This window comes from Danio rerio, chromosome 4, assembly GCF_052040795.2.
Source record: "Danio rerio strain M-AB ecotype USA chromosome 4, GRCz13ab, whole genome shotgun sequence".
NCBI classification, from domain to species: domain Eukaryota; kingdom Metazoa; phylum Chordata; class Actinopteri; order Cypriniformes; family Danionidae; genus Danio; species Danio rerio.
In genome coordinates this window covers 47,386,477-47,406,325 of record NC_141024.2, presented here as the reverse complement: position 1 = coordinate 47,406,325, position 19,849 = coordinate 47,386,477, and the positions used below count along the sequence as shown (strand labels likewise).

At 39.3% G+C, this 19,849-nt stretch overlaps 2 protein-coding genes across 2 annotated transcripts in view; both read right to left on the bottom strand.

Moving 5' to 3' along the window:
- The window catches only part of LOC137491165 (uncharacterized), a 514,718-nt gene that overhangs the window by 469,128 nt on the left and 25,741 nt on the right, over positions 1 to 19,849 (bottom strand). The window lies entirely within an intron of this gene.
- LOC100147926 (NACHT, LRR and PYD domains-containing protein 3) lies at positions 851 to 19,704 on the bottom strand. The gene is made up of 11 exons (NM_001444632.1): positions 19,663 to 19,704; positions 15,296 to 15,407; positions 14,878 to 14,985; positions 13,185 to 13,292; positions 12,142 to 12,226; positions 10,054 to 10,249; positions 7,796 to 9,572; positions 6,596 to 6,769; positions 5,525 to 5,698; positions 2,748 to 2,794; positions 851 to 2,327 (listed from the first exon to the last, which is right to left on the bottom strand). The coding sequence occupies exons 2-11, from the start codon at positions 15,337 to 15,339 to the stop codon at positions 1,798 to 1,800; spliced, it is 3,243 nt and encodes a 1,080-aa protein (NP_001431561.1). The 5' UTR covers positions 15,340 to 15,407; positions 19,663 to 19,704; the 3' UTR covers positions 851 to 1,797.

Here is a 19,849-nt window from a genome sequence, read left to right as displayed (position 1 = left end):
TACTAATAATTATGATGAAACCATTTTTAACTGTGGGAACACATCTTTATTAGTACAATTCGGCTGTATTATTTGTGTCCCTCTTCAAAAAAATGCTCGAAATAAATTTTATATTTATTGTCCGCCCCTACTGTTAAATCAGATTTACGCCCATGATTATACAGGAGCAGAATGTGGGAGATTATTAGCATTGTTTTTAAGATTGTTTAAGTCTTGTTTTACTTAATGAAGCTTAAAGCTCCAAATTTACCTGCACATTTAGCTTAATTACAATCAGAGACAGTTTAAGAGCAGCAGTCTTGTGTGTTTAAGACTATATTTCAGCTCTAATAACTTGTTTTAAAATGCTCAATCACACTCAATCTTCAGTATTCTGAGAGGCAACAAGTCATAACTCTACACTATTAATACTGTCAAGGCTTCACTTGAGTAAATAATTGTGAATAATATGCGTGTGTGTGTGTGTGTGTGGTCTTGGTTATAGAAGAAAAACTGCTGAAACACTCATCAGAATCTGAAAGTAATAGTGTGATCAAGTGTGTGTTAGTGATGGAGAAAACTCAACCTGTGATGGAGATTTAACTCTACTGTTGGTGTATTTGTGTGTCTTATGATGATCAAACTCTACATTAAGCTGTCGTTAATGTTAATTCAGAACAGTAAATGAATCTTGTAGAGCATTTATGAATCCTAGTTACTGACTCCTGATGAATGAGAGTGATCAGACATTTACTTAAGCATTATTAATGCACAGTTGTGCTGGTGAACATCAGTTAATGCACTGAGAGTCAACAAGAACTAACAGAGAACAACTTTACTGTCATCAACTAACGTGAACAGATCAATAAATACTGGAATAAATGTGTTTTTATTGTTCAGTTCAAGTCAAATCATGAAGAAGAAGAAGATCAGAAGAGCAGAAACAAATGTCACACTTCATTTCTCCTTTATTCATTGAGCTGCTGGATTTCTCTACAGTTGATTCAAGATTTGACAGAGATTCAGACAGGATTCAGACATGTCCATGTTCATCATCACATTCTAATATCAGCAGTGGATTTGACATTGACTTTTATTATTTGTGCTCAAACAACAGAGAAACAATGAAGAAGATCAATCTGTAGACAAGAATGAGCTGATCTGAACACAGCAGCATCCTGGAGGACACTTCATAAACATCAATGATGACACTGATGAAGACTGAGACACACACACACACATGCACACACGTGCACGCACGCACACTCACACACACACACTCACACATGCACACACGCACGGACGCACACACACACACACGCGCACGCACACACACTCACACACGCACACACACACACACACATGTACACGCACACATGCACACACACACACACCCCTCCCTCTCAAACACACACACACAGACACACACGCGCACACACACACACACTCTCTCTCTCTCACACACACACACGCACGCACGCACACACGCACACACACACACACACAAGCACATGCACACGCACACACGCGCGCACACGCACATGCACACAGGCGCACACACACACACCCGCACATGCACACACACGCGCACACACACACACACACAGACTTTCTCTCTCACACACACAAACATAGACACTCTCACACTACACATGCACACATGTACACAGAGGAGTGAACACATGCACGCACACACACACGCACGCGCACACACTCTCTCTCTCTCTCACACACACACACACACACACACACACACACACACACACACTGCTGTTGACTGCTCCTGCAGAGGATTCTGGGTAAATCTCTCGTCAGTCTTCAGCTCAGTTTCACTGATGATCCAGGATAATAAAGCCTAAACCCAGGATAGAGCGGCTCAGTGAATGTGGTCTGGACTGAGTGGATGAGGCTCATTGTGTCTCTATAGATGTTGTAGAAGATCAGAGTTCCTGCACTGTGATCCACAAACACTCCTATTCTCCTGCTGAGCGCCTTCACTGGGAGATCAGTGTGTGTGTTATTGTGACTGAATATGAATCTGGAGGAATCACAGAACAAACTCCAGGACTGAGCATTACCTCCAAACACACACTCAACACCATCTCCCTTCCTCCTGATGCTCTTATATGACACTGATATATCCACACCAGCATCTCCACTCCAGTCAATCTCCCAGTAACAGCGTCCACACACACTCTCTCTGCACAACACCTGAGGATAACAATCAAATCTGTCTGGATGATCAGGATACGGCTGATTCCCCCACACACGCTTCACCTCTCTGTTCTCCTCAGACAGAATGAGTAGAGTGTGTGCTGTGTTTGGATCCAGAGTGAGGAAACAGACCCCTGAACACAAGAACACACACATTTACAACCACAGCTGTGTGTGTGTGTGCGTGTGTGTGTGTGTGCATGAGTGTGTGTGAGAGAGCGAGAGAGAGAGTGTGTGTGTGTGAGAGAGAGTGTGTGTGCGCATTTGTGTGTGTGCGCATTTGTGTGTGTGTGTGAGAGAGAGAGGGTGTGTGTGTGTGTGTGTGTGCATGTGTTCACTGCTGTGTGTGTGAGCGTGAGAGAGAGGAAGTGTGTGTGTGTGTGAGAGAGTGAGTGTGTGTCTGTGTGTGAGAGAGGGTGTGTGTGTGCGTGCGCGTGAGCATGTGTGTGAGAGTGCATGTGTGTGTGAGAGTGAGTGTGTGTCTGATTGTGTGAGTGTGTGCATGCGTGTGTGTGTTTGAGAGAGTGTGTGTGTGTGTGTGTGTGTAGTCCTACATTTGCATGGTCCTGCTGTAATCCTCTTCTCTCCTCCATGATCCAGACTGTAAACACACACAGATGGACATTCAGTCAGTACACAAACATCAGCTTAACACACACACACACGCAAACACACACACACGCACGCACGCACGCACACGCAAACACACACACACACAATAAGACATGTGGAGTGTGTGCTGAATGCTGGATTGTGATTTGCTGATCTCAGTGCATTAATAACTGCAGTAAAACAACATGAGTGTGTGTGGAGCTGTCAAATCAGCTTCTGAATGACACACAGAGCTTTTAGATCAGATGTGGAAACAGAAAACAGAATGGAAACACAGAAACAGACAGATATAAAGACTGAAGGATTCATTCAATGATCAATTGACAAAAGCGCAGCACAATAATAAAGCAGAATTCAGTGTTAAATGACTTGAAATATGATGGAGATCTTCATCTTCTGTCAAATGCCTCTTCATCATCTCCAAACATTTGTTGTTGGAGAGCAGTGAATCCAGACCAATCTGCAGTCCTCCTCGCCCTTTGGAAGCTTCGTGGGTTTGTGTTCTGTTTATTGTTCATAATACTTCAGTTATAAAGGATTAGTTTAGGAGTTTTTTGTCATTTGCTTTATTTGAGTTTGTTCAACATGTGATTGTCACTGGACTATATCAGAACCAGCATCACTGTCTGCTAGGGATGTAACGGTATCAGAATTTCGCGGTACGGTAATACCTCGGTATGAATGTCACGGTACGGTATTTATTGAATCATTTACAGGAAAAACAAAACTTATGAAAATACTCCAAAAAAGTGCCAAAAGTGTCAATGACATACAAATTAGCCATCTATCTGTAAGCTTTGAAACAGGAACTTCAATTTTAATAACAAAAAACTATTAAACCATGTAAAAAAATAAAGTTTCAATTTAGTATTGTTGAAAACTCATCACATTCAACATTTAATCACACTCAGCCCATCTACCCAGATGAGAGCTCTGCTAGTCGGACTTCTCATCAAGCATCTCCCGCTGGATCTAATCTCACTATATTTATTAAACGGGATATTTCATTTATCTTGTTGCCTTTATCTAACGACATATTCCCTGACTTTGGGCATTGGAATCTATTACTTGTTCTCAGGTAACGTGTTTTTGCTGAGCGCAAAGATAAGTTAATGATTAATGTAACCACGTACATTCTGTATATTGACTGATCGCCTTTATTTCCTATAATGTAAAAACTTATTGTATGTTATACTTTTAAAATGGCCATTATCGATTCTTAAAACTGATACTCAACAAAAGAGAGGCTGTGTTTCGTATTTTCATTGAAATTGAAAGGAGGCAGTTATTATCGGCTCCGTTTTGTTATAAATATGCACACAGTGAAGATGACGCTCATGCAGCACGGCGCCTCAACATTTCTGCTGTCTAAGTTGCTAATATTAAAATGAAAATAGGCAGTTCCTTAAATCATGTTTACATTTTATTGTTGAGAAAGTGAAACAACGAAGCCAGGGTGATGTGAATGAAGTTATAAAGTACACTGTTCCCTTTGAAGATTTACCCGTCTCCTCGGTATAATCTGCTTTTCCATATCAAACTGAGAAGAAGAGATGCAGCCTTGATCAAACTTGCGAAGTCTGAACTTACACGGAGAAAATGCAGGACTGAACTGTGCGTGTAAAGCAGGTCGCACACCAGAAGCGACGCTCGGCGGCGCGCCGCGCAGCGCCAGGCAGCGCCATGTATTTTAGAATTCTAAACATAGGTTTCTATCAGGATACACACACCGGCGCCGCAAGTCGGCGGCTGTCGGCGGCGCCCGGCGACGGCTCAGGACGCAGTTCATTTTTCAGCCGCGCCACAGAGCGCCATCTGATTAGTTTCATGTTAAATATCATTCGAATGTGCGCTTCTGGTGTGCGATACTTTAATCTGTCATGTACGCGCCGTGTCGCGGCGCCGAGCGGCGCTTCTGGTGTGCGACCTGCTTTAGAGTTTCCAGCTCTTTTCATCCCCGCTTCTAGCAGCACACTCCATTTCCGCATTACTGGATCTGTAGCAACAACAGACCGCAAGGGATGATGGACAAGCATGGGCTGATGGCAATTGTAGTTTTCGTTACCTCCCGTTCGCTTCATTCGCCTGAGCAAATTTTCTCAGAAGACCTATAGTTTTACCGAGTCATGCGACTTCGGTAATATCGAAAAAAATTAATATTGCGGTATGACGGTATTTACAATACCGTTACATCCCTACTGTCTGCTGATCACTTTTATTGCCTGATATTTTGTGTTCATGTTAGTTTAGAAGCAGAAAAGAGCCAGATTACAAGATATGTGAGATATTTGCCAGAAACATCTTTGTTATGTCCACATTGTGAATGTAAATTTATGTTGTTTATTTTCTTCCTGTTTATAGTTTTACTCCGCCCTTATTAAAGTGTGATAAAGGACATTCTGTGTCTGTGAAGTTAATGAGGGAGAGTTTAACTTGCTTTTAAAGTATACACAGGACGTATTTGGAGAACAGTACACACACATCTCTGACCTGATACTGTACAGTTCTTCAGCAGAAATGTAGAGAACAAGTTTCACTGCTCAACTACAATGCTGAAACTGTACAGTGTTAATATGAGATATAATATCACGCTTAATGTGAGAACTGCCCCAGTGCACTGACATATTTAACAGCTTTGATTCATATCTGGACACTAGAAGAGCAGTGAAGTATCAAAGTATCTGTATTCACAATAAAAAGGCAGTGCTGCTCCACATACTTGAGTTTGTCCAGTGTGTAGTTTGGATCCTCCAGTTGTTCAGAGAGCAGCTTGACTCCTGAATCTCCTGGATGATTGTAGCTCAGATCCAGCTCTCTCAGGTGTGAGGGGTTTGAAGTCAGAGCTGAAGACAGAAAACCACAGCCTTCCTCTGTCACCATACAGCCAGACAATCTACAAACACAGCAATAGTCCACATCACACAGTTGGACAATCACACATCTCTTTGTGTTGTGAAGATGCTGACTGCTGTTTCTGCTCATGTCAACAGCAGTGATGAACACACACATCCTGATCAGCTCTCCTTATTGATCGAGCCCTCGCATCAGCAAACACACTCACACACTCAACAAGGACTCGACATCATCTGTAGAAGTGTACAAATAGTTCATAAGACATCACATGAAGCTGAAAAGTCTGCTGTGAGGAATAAGACACATTTGACCACAGAAGGAAATCTTGAAGTATAAAGTGTATTTGAAAATGAGCTGATTTCATTATTTATCTTTAGATTATATTTAGATCATATTTAGATTATATTGTGGAAAATATTGTAAATAAACTAAACACACACAAACTCAATCTCTTGGTGTCTTTGTCTCCTGTCTGACAGTCATTAGAGCTGTAGTCAATCCACCAAATGTTAACAAGGCCAAGACACTTCTTCAGTTTAGATAATAAGATTGTCATGAGACTTTTATATGTTTTCAGGAAAACTGCAAACTGTACAAACATTAACATAAACATTCAAATATAAACAAAAAATATATAAACATATAAAATATGAGTACAGAACTTAGAGGCAATTAATCTAAATAATCAATAAATACACCGATTAACTCTTTTACTGTCATATTTCTGTCTATCAGAAAAAGAATTAGATAATTCAGCATTTGTATTTTACTCAGTAATGCTTTTGAATATATTTGCCTTTACACACAGACTTGTATAGATATGAATACAATCACTGCCAATCTGCCGACACACTGAGTGGGGAAAGAGGCTTCTATATTTGTTTAACCAATATGTAACTCTCTTTTTGTAGTTTCGGTTGAGTGGACAGTCATTTACCTCAGTGTCTCCAGTTTACACTCTGGTTTCTTCAGTCCATCAGAGAGAATCTTCACTCCTGAATCCTGCAGGTCATTGTTACTCAGGTCCAGCTCTCTCAGGACACAGTTTGAGGATTGTAGAACTGAAGACAAACTCTCACAGCACAGAACAGTGAGATTACAGCTCTGAAGCCTGTGTAGAGGACAAACACAATATTGATGTTGAGTTTGATATGTACGGCACTTTACAGTGTTGTGTGTGGAGCTGAACGAGCCCACCAAACACGGTGGGGTATACGGCTCTCGGGGGCGGGACATCAGCTAAACATGACGCAGGCAGAGAAACATTTTCCAATGAGTGAAAGTTACAGCAGTGTTGCCATGGAGTGTTTTCCTCTGTGATTGCTGGCTGGCTCCTTGCTATTGGGCACATGCTGACATTCAACCCAGCTCGCTTCATTCACAACACTTTAAAAAAAGTTGTGTAAGTTGCTGCCCAGCGGGACATTATAAATATAGAAATGTATAAAAATCAGAGCTTAATTTGAGCAGGATCTTGCCGTATCCTGTTCCGGGAAATGTCAGATATTTGTAATAAAGCTGCAACAACGAATCAATTAAATTGATAAAAATCAATTACTCAAAGCGTTGGCAGTGAATTTCATAATTGAATTTCATTATCGATTCGTTGTGTCGCACGACACGGGGACGTTTGATTATTAAAAAACACGCGGAGTGAACACGGTCTCTCTCATCAACTGATCCAGAGTTCAGTGCCTCATAGGCAGAGATAAGGAGAAAGGGAGTTCAACAGCAGGTGTGTTGACTGGTGCTGAGCCAGAGAAAGACGCGTCATATCATCACAATTATGCAGCGTTTTAACCACCTAATGCTTATTTTATGTTTTAGATAAACATTTACATGTAAATACAAACAAGCACTAGTAAAACAAGACATTCGGAGTTTGTGAAACACACAAAAATGTCTATGGAAGTCTAACAATCCATTCAAATATAAATTGCTGATGTGTTTTATTCATATCAGATACACATGGTGAAAGTAACTATAAAGTTAAATCTACTCTTCTATAAGTTCACCAGACACTCACTTGCATGTATTCTGGGAGTAACTGGTGAATTTACATGCTGAATCTTGCGTGTTCTGCTTTTATGAATGAATCAAACGCGAGGCTGCAAGTAAACATGGCACTTTGACTTACAGAGCTCTTTTGGAGGTTTTGATGACTGCTGATAGTCTGATGAGACACTCGTCTGATCTCTGGAATTTCTGAAGCTCAAACTCCTCCAGCTCCTCCTCTGAGGTTAACAACACAAAGACCAGAGCAGACCACTGGGCAGGTGAAAGGCGAGCAGATGACAGACTTCCACTACTGAGGTGAGACTGAATCTCTTTCAGCAGAGTTTGGTCATTCAGTTCATTCAGACAATAGAACAGATTGATGGATCTCTCTGGAGACAGATTCCCTTCAAGTTTCTGCTTGATGTAGGCAATTATTTCCTCTTTGCTCTGGTCTCTGTCATCCTGCTGTGTCAACAGGCCTCGTAAGAGTTGTCGATTGGACTGGAGTGACAGACTGAGAAGGAAGCGAAGGTAAAGGTCCAGATGTCCATTCTCACTTTCCAGAGCCTTGTCCACTGCAGCCTTCAGGAAATCAATCTTGCCTTTATTTCTGCTTATCTGTAAAAACAATCCACGCTTCTTGTCTCTGTTTAGAATCAGATGTTGATAAAGGGCTGCAATGAACTCCTGAATGCTCAAGTGAAGAAAGCAGTACAGGGTACCAAGAATGATTCCCGTCTCCTCCTTCAAGATCTGGGTACACATGCCTGAGTACACCGATGCCTTATAGACGTCAATGCCACAGTCTTTCAGATCGCTCTCATAGAAGATCAAATTGTTTCTTTCCAGCTGCTGGAAGGCCAGTTTCCCCAGTGAAAGGATGAGGTTTGGATCCCAGGAAACATCTGCTGTGTTTTCTCCATCATACTTTCTTCTGCTCTGCTGGATCTGAAAGCGGAGAAAGTGTGTGTACATCTGTGTCAGAGTCTTGGGAGATTCCTGCAGTGTTTCAGCATGAGTCCTGTGTTTCAGTTTCAGTATGTTCTGGAGAACAGTGGCTGAAATCCAGCAGAAGACTGGGATGTGGCACATAATAAAGAGACTCTTTGACTGTTTAATGTGATCAATGATTTCTTTGGCCTGATTCTGATCTGTGAGTCTCTTTCTGAAGTACTCCTCCTTTTGGGCATCATTGAATCCTCGTATCTCTGTCAGCCGGTCGATACAGTCAGCAGGAATCTTACTGGCAGCTGCTGGTCTGCTGGTGATCCAGATGAGAGCAGAAGGAAGCAGATTTCCCTTGATGAGGTTTGTCAGGAGAACATCCAGAGAGACTGCTGAAGATACATCACGACACGTCTCATTACCAGCAAAGTTCAGAGGAAGACGATATTCATCTAATCCATCAAGGATGAACAGGACTTTGAATCGTGTGCTTCTTGTAAGGTTCAGTCCTTTAGTCTCTGAGAAAAACTGAGTTATGAGGTCTTTTAAACTTTGTCTTTCTTTCTCCTTTAAGTTTATTTCTCTGAATGGAAGAGGAAATATGAAGCTGATGTCTTGATTTTCTTTCCCTTCAGCCCAATCCAGAACAAACTTTTGCACAGAGACTGATTTCCCGATGCCGGCAACTCCTTTTGTCAGGACAGTTCTGATCTGCTCGTCTTGTTCAGCTGCTTCAAACAAATGTTTGCATTCAACCTGTATCTCTAGTGACTGATGACGTCTGGAAGCAGCTTCAATCTGTCTGATCTCATGTTCAGTGTTGACCTGTTCACTCGCACCCTGAGTGATATAGAGATCTGTGTAGATGTTATTCAGAAGTGTGGAGTCTCCTTGCTGAGCAATTCCTTCAAACACACTTTGATATTTCTTCTTTAGGCTACATTTAAGCTGATTAATGAAGAACAGCTCGCCTAAACACAGGAGCAAAGAAACAGAGAGATTTAGTCTTGACTTATTTGTAAGTGACAGTCTGACAGATCGCCATGAGTAGGGCCAGACAGAACTTTCAGACTTTTTTTTTTTGCTATTTCTGAGGAGAATTGTGTAGAATCATAACTAAAAACTTAATATATGAAAAAAACTTTTAAAATTATTAAATAATAATATTTAATATTTACAATACAAATCCAATTAGATCCACTTAATTGGTAAAGCACAAGACTCTTATATAACAGATCTACTAAAGGACAGAAAATATGACTTTACAAACTGCACTGTAAATAAATCATATGAAACTTTTTATATTAGTTAACAATATCACTGAAATTAAATAAAAACTGAACGAATATAAATGTACACACATCTACACAAGTAATTAAATAGACTCAATGATGGGCTAAAACTCTGTGGAAATCTGCAGGTTTCGTGTGGGTCTAGCCATGAGTATCTTACCCTGGAGAGTATCAGCAGCTTGATCTTGCTTCATCTCTCTCAGGAAGAAGAGTGTGAGATCAAGAGCTGCCTCTGTGATAATGCTTCTGTTCTCATTAAACTCCTTTACAAACTCTTCTCTGTTTTCTTCTTGTAAGATTTTCTTAAATTTCTCCAGTTCATTCTTCAAAAATCTGATCATTTTACTCTCAAGATTCTATGAGTGAAGAAAAGAGAAGAACAACATTTAACCAAAACATTCATTCACACACAGTCATCCACAACCTAGTCAATAAATGAAAATACATTATAAAACAGTATACTATGAGTCTGTTAAATGCTTGATTCTGATTAGCTGATGAACATTCAAAGGTTATTTTCAGATAAACACACAGTTAAAGTACATCCAAGCAGGTTTTGAGCACATTACACATAAGGGAGTCACACACCAGATGCCCCACTCAGTGCTGCGACACAGCACAAACAGCTGGAAGTATCACACACCAGGCGCACACATTCACATGTTATTTAAAATAAAACTATTCAGAGGGTGCAACCGAAATATTAATTGTCCTGAGTCAGAGCTAGGCACCCTAATAGAAATCTGTGTGTGGCGGTGCTGTGCTGTGTGGTGCCGAGAGGCGCATCCGGTGTGTGAGCCCCTTTACCCATCACTACTGCTGAATGATTTCAGATTTCTCTCAGCTACAAAAGACAAAAATCACATCAAAACACATCACATTCTTTGAGTAAAATGTTTAAGAGACTAGTCCTACACACAATGTAGTCCTGTTTTAACCAAGCCATCTGTGTTTAGACGTCTATTACACTGATATATGGAGAAATTGACTCTGGTCTGTTGATTTATTAGAGAGTAATGTACACCAGATATATGATGTCAATCTCCATAAAATAGCTAAAATACTCATTTTGATCATGTTGATGGGACAAACACAGATGTGAACAGTAAAGGTTATCACTTTTAGTTGTGTACATTCATGATTACAACTAAACTACAAGTTATTGTAAAATGAGTGAAACTGACAGGGAGTCGTTTCTCTTTCTGTGTCTTCTGTCAACATGACTGGCAAACATGTCAGAGAAAACAGCTGAATCTTCAGGAGCAAACTCATTTAGAAAACAAATGCTCTTTATTTTAGAAATCTGTATGAAAAGAGTGCAAAGCAGAACTCTGAGCTCATCAGCCGGCTAATCACATGACGAGTATTTTAAGAGTGTTTTGTGACCATCCTGAAATTACAGAGTGTGTTTCTATTGGGGACAAATTCATCATCTCCTCCCGTCTGCTTCTACTGTGCTGTTTGTTGCTCCAGTCTGCATTTCAGAAATGTGTTAAATAAGACCCTCTCTCACCTCACGTCTCTTGCGCACACGGTACCGCTTAAGGGGAGGTTAATATTAAAATATTCAATATGCATGATATTTAAAAAATTTTCATGGTCGTCAAAATTATTCCAATATTATCGCTAATATTCGATGTATTGTCCAGCCCTACTCATGACTAATGTACATGCATGTTTATATTCATGTATAATATTATATCACAATGTTTACAATAATATTCCCTCAACTTTCACCATTTTAAAGCACAGTTCTGTATGGCTCAAAATAAGCTGCTGCATGAATGAATGTGATTATGAAGAATGAGGAATATCTGCTTATGCTTTAATGTTTCCTTTCTGCAAGAGATTTACTATTACTTTCAAAAGTCAATCCCTGCAGATAATGTGATATGAAGATACGGTATGAATGTCTGGGGCAACATCTTAGAGGAAGCAGAAACATTAGATCATTCCAGAAAGACATAATAATAATAATAATAATAATAATAATAAATAAATAAATAAAACATAAATAAAAGTTGGAATAACTAGAATGCAAAAAAGAAAAAAGAGAGAAAATATGTTTATTGCATGACCTATTAGGACTTCTTTAGATTAAGATTATTTATGCAGACATTTTAGTTAGGTGGGAGGCCAAGTTCATGCAGGTTACAAGATCCAGTTCTCAAAAGTCTTGTGAACAAATATTTCTGTGTTTCATGGAGTTATTTCAGTGATTTTATGACTCAAAACGAGTTTTTCCTACCTGGAAGATCGACTGGAGATTGTCTGTGAAGCTCTTGTGTCTCCTGTGAGTCTCGTCTCCTAAATCTGCTGCCTCATATTCAACACTGTTAACAGATAAAACTACTGTAATCATACATTTACAGGCAAGCACATACAGATATTCATTCATTCATTCATTTTCCTTCAGTTTAGTTCCTTTTTTATCAGGAATGCCACAGCAGAATGAACCACCAACTATTCCAGCATATGTTTTACACAGCGGATGCCCTTCAAACACCCATACACACTCATTCACACACACTCATACACTAATGCCAATGTAGTTGATCAATTTCCCTACAGCACATGTGCATGGACTTGTGGGGGAAACCAGAGCACCTGGAGGAAGCCCACGCTAACACGGGGAGAACATGCAAACTCCACACAGAAACACCAAATGACCCAGCCAGGGCTTAAACCAGCGACCTGCTTGCTGTGAGGCCACAGTGCTAACCACTAAGTTAATGTGCTGCCTCCAAATACAGACATATATCTTGCAAATGCTGAAAATAAAGAACATTCTGTAGTGCCACTGCTGCGTCACGTATTAAATCTAGATGAAAAATCACACACAAAACACACGTCACTATTGAAATCAGCAACTGAAAGACTTCAGAAAGTAGCTGTAGACAGAAATATATTTGATTAACAGTTTATTATTACACAAAACTTTAAAGCAGCAACAGCTATAATTATTTTTCAAATCTGTATTCAGACACATTTACTAAACTTTACTTTTGGCTATAAACATCTTTTATATTCTACAAGTGAGGAAACGATGATGAAGAACTTGAATTGAAGTGAATAATCCATATATATGCACATTAAATTGACCTGGAAATATAAAAATTATGATTTACTAAAAATAGTCACAGGATTAGAAACTGAAACTAAATCTGCCACCAGGAGTCTGTAAATGTTTTAATGAGACACTAAAGTGGTTCAGGAATGGCTTTCTTTATTAGAATGTTCAAATAACGTTCAAAACAGTCCATGTGTGAGCAATTATGTAAAACACAATACCTTCTGACAGATGATGGTGTTTCCTCTCTGAGGTCTGGTGGATAACCTTGTTTTGACCGGTCACTCTTCAGAGACACAGAGCTGGACACACATGATCCTGATCTCACACTGAAGACACAAACACACCAGAGGGAAAGGAGCGTCACAGCCTGCTGCAGTCTCTCTTATGAACACTACAGGGCACATGGTTTTATCTTCCTGGATTTCATTTCCTCTTTGTAACACAATTAGCTCATAGAGAATTATGAATAATTAATTATTTGCTAGTGCTATACCTTTATTCTTCACTTGTATTGCCTCGTCCTGTACTAACTGAATGTTTGTTAGATTAATTTAAGTGTTCAGTGTAGTTAAAGGTTCACGAAGTCCTCGAGTACTTTTTTTGAGATGTTAACAGATGTGTGTGTTGAGCATCAGTTAAGACAGTGTTAGCACCTGTCAGCTTTAATTGTGGGAAAACTGGATAATTTTGAGCTTTTGTTAGCTAATTTCAGCTTCTGGGTTTAAAAGGATTTTTGGGGCGGATCAAAATTGGTGATGGAGAGCAAAACTGCAAAGATGCAGATGGTTTCTCATTATTATTCATAGCGGAGTTTTCTTATGCTATGAGAAGAGCCGGCTTCTTAATTATTCATGACTGCTTGTGCTTTCCGAGGGCAAAGCAGACCTGCCAGTGTGAGATACTGCGTTGATGACTTGGTGAGATGCATAAGGTTTCGAGCCACACGGCTGATGAAGAGCCGTGTGGCTCGAAACCTTACACGCATTCTGTCAGCCTTTTTAATTTAATAAATTTGTATTTTTGGAGCCTTTGTGTTGCCCCCTTTAATTAACATTTAATTTTAAACATGTGGACAATACATTATAGATTAATTCATTTTAAAATATTATATTAATAAAGTTTTTTTATTCAATTATAGGCATGCGGGTCCAGTTAAGGGCCTACAAGACACTATGCCCAGGGGCGTCTGAATTCTTAATGCGTAATAACGGGGAGTTTGGTGTAAGATCACTTTCATTAGGCTAACACACCCAATATTGAACATTAATCATTAAACACTTTAAAAGTGTCTAACAGATAATAATAATAGTGTACATGTGTATATGTCAGACAGTTAAGAGTGTGATAGTGAAATGACAACAGCTTTCATTCTGTATGATTAGCTCGTCTGTATGAGAATGTTTCATTAATCACACATGAACATGGTCATGGATTGATGTTTATGCTCATATCTGCGCTCGTTTCTACATTGCATTAATAAATGAGGCCCGTTGTGTTTGCATCTCTGTCTCTCTGTTCTGGGGATTATAGTTTTACCATGTCTGCCATCTTGTTCCTTGGATTATTCTGTGTTCGCTCTGATCTTCACCTTGCCTTTGGGATTTTTATTTAATAGATGCTGAACATCAATCCTCTGGCTTGTGACTCATAACTTTATATGACAAAGAGCATATTTTACTACCAGAGTGTTTTCAGATGCATTATTTAAAGTCATAAACAGCAGATAAATGTGTTATGGTCAGATATTTGTCCTTATCAGGAGTATGGATACATTCAGAAGAGTCTGAAAATGATATAACACTGCTCTTGTGTTTCTTATTGAGCCTTTAAAGTGTTGTGTAAATATAATAAAATGTTCTAACAAATCCTGAAACAGTCCATGAGTGAACAATAATGTACAACACAACATACCTTTGTGCAGATGATGGTGTTTTTTCACTAAAGTTTGGTGGATAATCATCTTTTGACCGGTCACTCTTCAGAGACAGAGAGCTGGACACACATGATCCTGATCTCACACTGAACACACAAACACACCAGAGGAATAAACTGCAGGACAAACTTCAGTCTCCTTTACAAGAGTTTATCAGACAAATATGAGTTTGTTCAGTTTAATTCAGCACTAATAGTTGACTGAAGGTCTGTCTGATCAGGTCACCAGATCAAGCTGTCTGTAATCTAGAATGATCTAAACACATTTGCTGAAGCTGTAAACTGAAGCTTTGTCCATCATTTGATCAGGCAATAGCAACACAAATAAGTGCATTGTTGTTGGTCTTTGTTCTTCAGAGAAAGTGTTGAAATAATGGTGTAAAAACAGAGTCAATACCTGTGTTTCTCTGAGAGAGAGTCCTTTACTCGCTCCTCTGCCATACTGCAGCTAAAACACCAATGCAGACATTAGCAGAGCTTTCAGGAAACAATCAGCCGCTGACCATCACCTGGAGATGACAATATACTGAGATGAAGAACAGCACACTTTATAGCAATCAATGCTCACTTCACTAACAACACCGCACTCAAACACACCCGATAGTCATGCCACAGCATTCACATGCAGAAATATATATATACACACACACAGGGCTTGACAATAACTGTTTTCATCACCAGCCACTTTGGCTAGTAGATCTCCAACATTACTAGCTATTCACCATGTTCACTAGCCATGATTTTGTTGGAGAATATATTTTATATGCATAAATCTGACTTTGACATGCTAAAATGACTTTATCTAGATTTTGTGTAATGTCCTCATGCATTTTACTGTTCTCTGTGTTGTGTTTGACCTTGCTTGATGTGCGTGAGCAAATGGGTTGTAGTGTAGCACCAGGCCCGGATTGGCTAATCGGGAGAATTCCCGGTGGGCCGGTATGTTTTTTGGCCCTGAGGGCCGGTGTCTCTAGCTGCTTGAACTGTCAGCAGTCGCACTTTTTTTTCATTTGTTTATTTGTTTGAGCACAGCCTCACTCTTTTTATTCATTATTTTGCTGCAGCTCTGCTCTTTTTATGTATTTTCTCGCACCTCCATGGGTAAAATGCAGCCTGCAGGTTAATGACGTAACATCATTTGACCCCAAACAGCGGCACCTTAGTGAAAGACTTTGAATAATTATTATTAATGAATATTACAGCTGCTCAATGAAGATCTGCTGATTCACTAGATTACAGTGTTTCTCCATTGGTTTGACTCTTTTCTTGAAACAGAAATGACATTCCCAAAACTCATTTGGCAAAACACTACAGCTTACTTACAAAAGCTTAAGGGCCCTATCATACGCTGTTTAAATAGCAAATGCATTAGCGCTCATTTGTGCGCTCATAGGCGTTCTGGTATAAAAAGAGAGGGGTTCTGAGGTGGACAGCTGGTGCATTGCTATTTTGAGAAACTATAATAGATTTTTCATTAGACCAAAACTAACCCGGTCTAAACTCCGGCGCAGAGTTGCACCTCGCTTACGCACTGCTTAATACGCACAAGAGAGCAATAGGCAAATATTTTTACATATGAAAAAAAATTAATATTAAGGATATATATAGGATATAATAAAAATAGATATAGGATATAAATATTAAGGATTAAAATATTAAAAAACATATTATTTTCTAGCCTACAAAAATATGAAAAACCACTGCTTTTATGTCTTCTTCATCTCGGGAGGCTTTTTCAGTTCATTCATAACAATTTGCTTTTGTATAATGTTATTATTATTAGCAGTATTACTTATTATATCCATATTTATATTTGTTTTATTAAAAACAAGCTTAGATTTGCCCACCTGTTAGGTTTTAGACCATATGGAGCATGGCAGGTGTATTTGGAAATAACTGAGTATTTTGACCACACTTGGGCATTAATGTTCATTTATTCATTTGCTAGAAATTAGAACTGAATTTAGAAATAGTTTTAAAATAAATCTTTGCGCTTAACAAACGAAATTGATTATTTATAGGCTAATTGATGTCTGTGCATAAAGGTTTCCCTATCCAAGAGCTAAAGTGAAAGTAGATCATTTAACTCTCATTCTCATGCAGTAGATGCTCTGTTTAACAGTTTTCTGTTAAAAAACTTTTTCCACTTAGACTTACTTTGTGTCCTGTAAATAGCGAATGTGCTCTTGGCGCGACGCAGCTGGCTCTTAAAGGGAATGGGAGATGAGACTCTAATTGGTTTATTCTCAAAACACACCTATAACTCATTAAGAAAATAAACTCAACCCTTTTAGCCCATGCGCCTTGACGCAAAGCAGGTTTTCCCATCCGTAAATAGGCAAAAATGCGTTCTGACATGCCCTGAAAGCGTTTGCGCCCAGCGTTTTGCGCTCTGCGCATGGGCCGTCAAAATAAAGCCCTATATCTTTCCCAAAACAGTTCACTCATGTGTCAAAACTAAATGATCTTCTCATTTAAACAGTCCAAGCCCCAAAACGCTTCGTCCCTTCAGCATTGTGTGAGCACTGCAAGTCAGAATGTTCAGATGTTTGGTCATCATGGCAAAGCACCACTAAAACATCCCTCTTGTCCACCCCACAGTCTCAACCCAGTCCTTCACTGACAATGCTCACTGTACTGTTTTTGTCCAGCCGACAATGTATAAAACTGAAAAAAGAAATAGGATTTTAGGGTACGAATAGCCTCCAAGGTTTGATGTCACACATTGCACTCATACTGCCAGGGAAACGCTCACTCCTTTTTTATTGTAATGATCAACCACACAAGTATCTTCCATATATCAGAGCAAAAAGAGTAGAGAGCTGTAATAAACTGTCATCAAATGCTCCGAGCATTCACCTACTGTATGGTGTTCATGGTGTTATGGTCTTGACTGATTTGGACAATTGAACAGACTATTGTGCATGTGATGCCTTATACAATGAAATAACGCTGACACATTTGGAGAGAAAGACCATTAGACTGAGAATTACCAATCAGTTTAGATCAACTAGATCTATTCACTTGGAAACTGTGCTAAATGTCGGCTATCTGTACTTAATCATGTGCAAAGATGAACTTAGACAGTTGCAATTTGATGAAATTAATGAGAAATTCAGCTCTGTTGTGAACAATTGCCAAGTGGTTTGGAGGTTTGTCCGTGTTGTTTAGAGAATGTAATTCCTGTTTTAGGAAATGAGCCAAACCAAAGGAGAAAAACTGAAATAAATCTGACATACCTTGATCAGAAATCTAAATAGGAGAGTAAATGCTGAAGCCATTGTGGTCCAGTGGTCAGCACATTTCATTATGACGCCGTTGACCGGAGTTCAAACCTCACCCGAGTCATTTATTTTCATTTTTAGTGCTAAGACATGTAATACTGTTTGGGTTACTTATATAGGTGTACATATTTTATTTTTTGTGTGAGCACCGTTATAAAGGACTGGATATCTATAAAGAGTTCAGCACAGAATATATATTCAGATATTGCAGGAAAGGACGTTATGCTGTTGTAAAGAATAGTGTTGGAGATTCAGCTCCCCTTTAATCTTAAAAGCAGCTGTGTGCTTGTAAAAGACGTGATCGTGTCATTAGAAACTGAACTGGAAATGACCTGATTTTAATATAGTCAGTCGTGAACTGAGGTGGGCCGGTCTAAGGCTTGAAACTCCAGGGCTGTAAAGGAGTCCCACTGCGGCCCTGTGTAGCACTGCAATTAGTTTTTATTATACGTGACTTTACAGGACTCAAAATTAAGCATTTATCAAAATCTATCTCTGACCACAACAAAAATAAATAATTATTTCTCAGCCACAAATTAAAAATAATGTGTCAAAACAAGCTAAATATAGGTGTATACATGCTCTTTTTATTGAACAAAACTTTTCTTTAATTGTCCTGGCTAAAGCTCACAGATCACCAGTTAACCAAACAGCGAGTTAATCTACAATTAAAGCAATCTTATTATATATACACACACACACAATTAAACCATATTAACAAAAATAACAATCAGCAAAAGAAAGCTCATGAAAAGCATACCGTGTGATAATAGGATCCCGTTAACATTAGACCTGTTAATAATCTGTTTAAAGAATGGGGAAAGAAAAGAGAAAGCAATAACCGGCGCCGCTGCTGCTTACAACAATACATTTATTTTAAATCTGGAGCTCTTGAAATCAGCAGGTCTGCAGATTCACAAGCATCACCTTTTGTCCAGTCGAATTTAAAGAGAGCAGATCGCGCCAGGTGAGTTTCCAGGCACGGTCGCTTCGCGGAAGAAAACGGGAGCGCGCACGCTTTGTAAACAGCCGCTCGCATCACATGACCTGTGCGCGCGAGTGATCTTTCTTTTGCTCGCGTGAAGACAGTTGTTTTTATCAGTCCTGCTGCTGCTTCTCGATTCTAAGATCACATATGCATACTGGGCTATCTTTATTGTCAAACCCTGCTTTTTAGAAAGCTACAATTTGAAAAGTATTATCCGCATTCTACCTGTTACCGGAAGCTCTTTCACTTTCGACTTCGTGACTGTTTAAAGTTTATTTTGTGCTGAATGATGTGAAATTATCGAGTCAACCTGATATAGAAGAGTACAAACACTTTCAAGAGATAAAAATAACCCATTATATTGTTGAAATGACCGTGTTTGGTTTGAGGCTTTAAGCTTCAGGAGCAGACAGTGCTATAAATCACGCTTATACACATATAAACCCTTCATCATCTCCACAAATCAGCCTAATGTAGAAGTGTTAAACTCACATGCAGAAGTACAGACGCTCTTGTGCAGCAGGAACACGATCTGATCTCTTTTACTTCACTAAAACACACCTGTGTGATTTACAGGTATATCCTGAAATTTTACTGGCTCCACTGACATGAATATTCATGAGATTCTCCTGACTGTGGGCGTGTCCTCGAGACAACACAAACCACTGGAGCTGAAGAT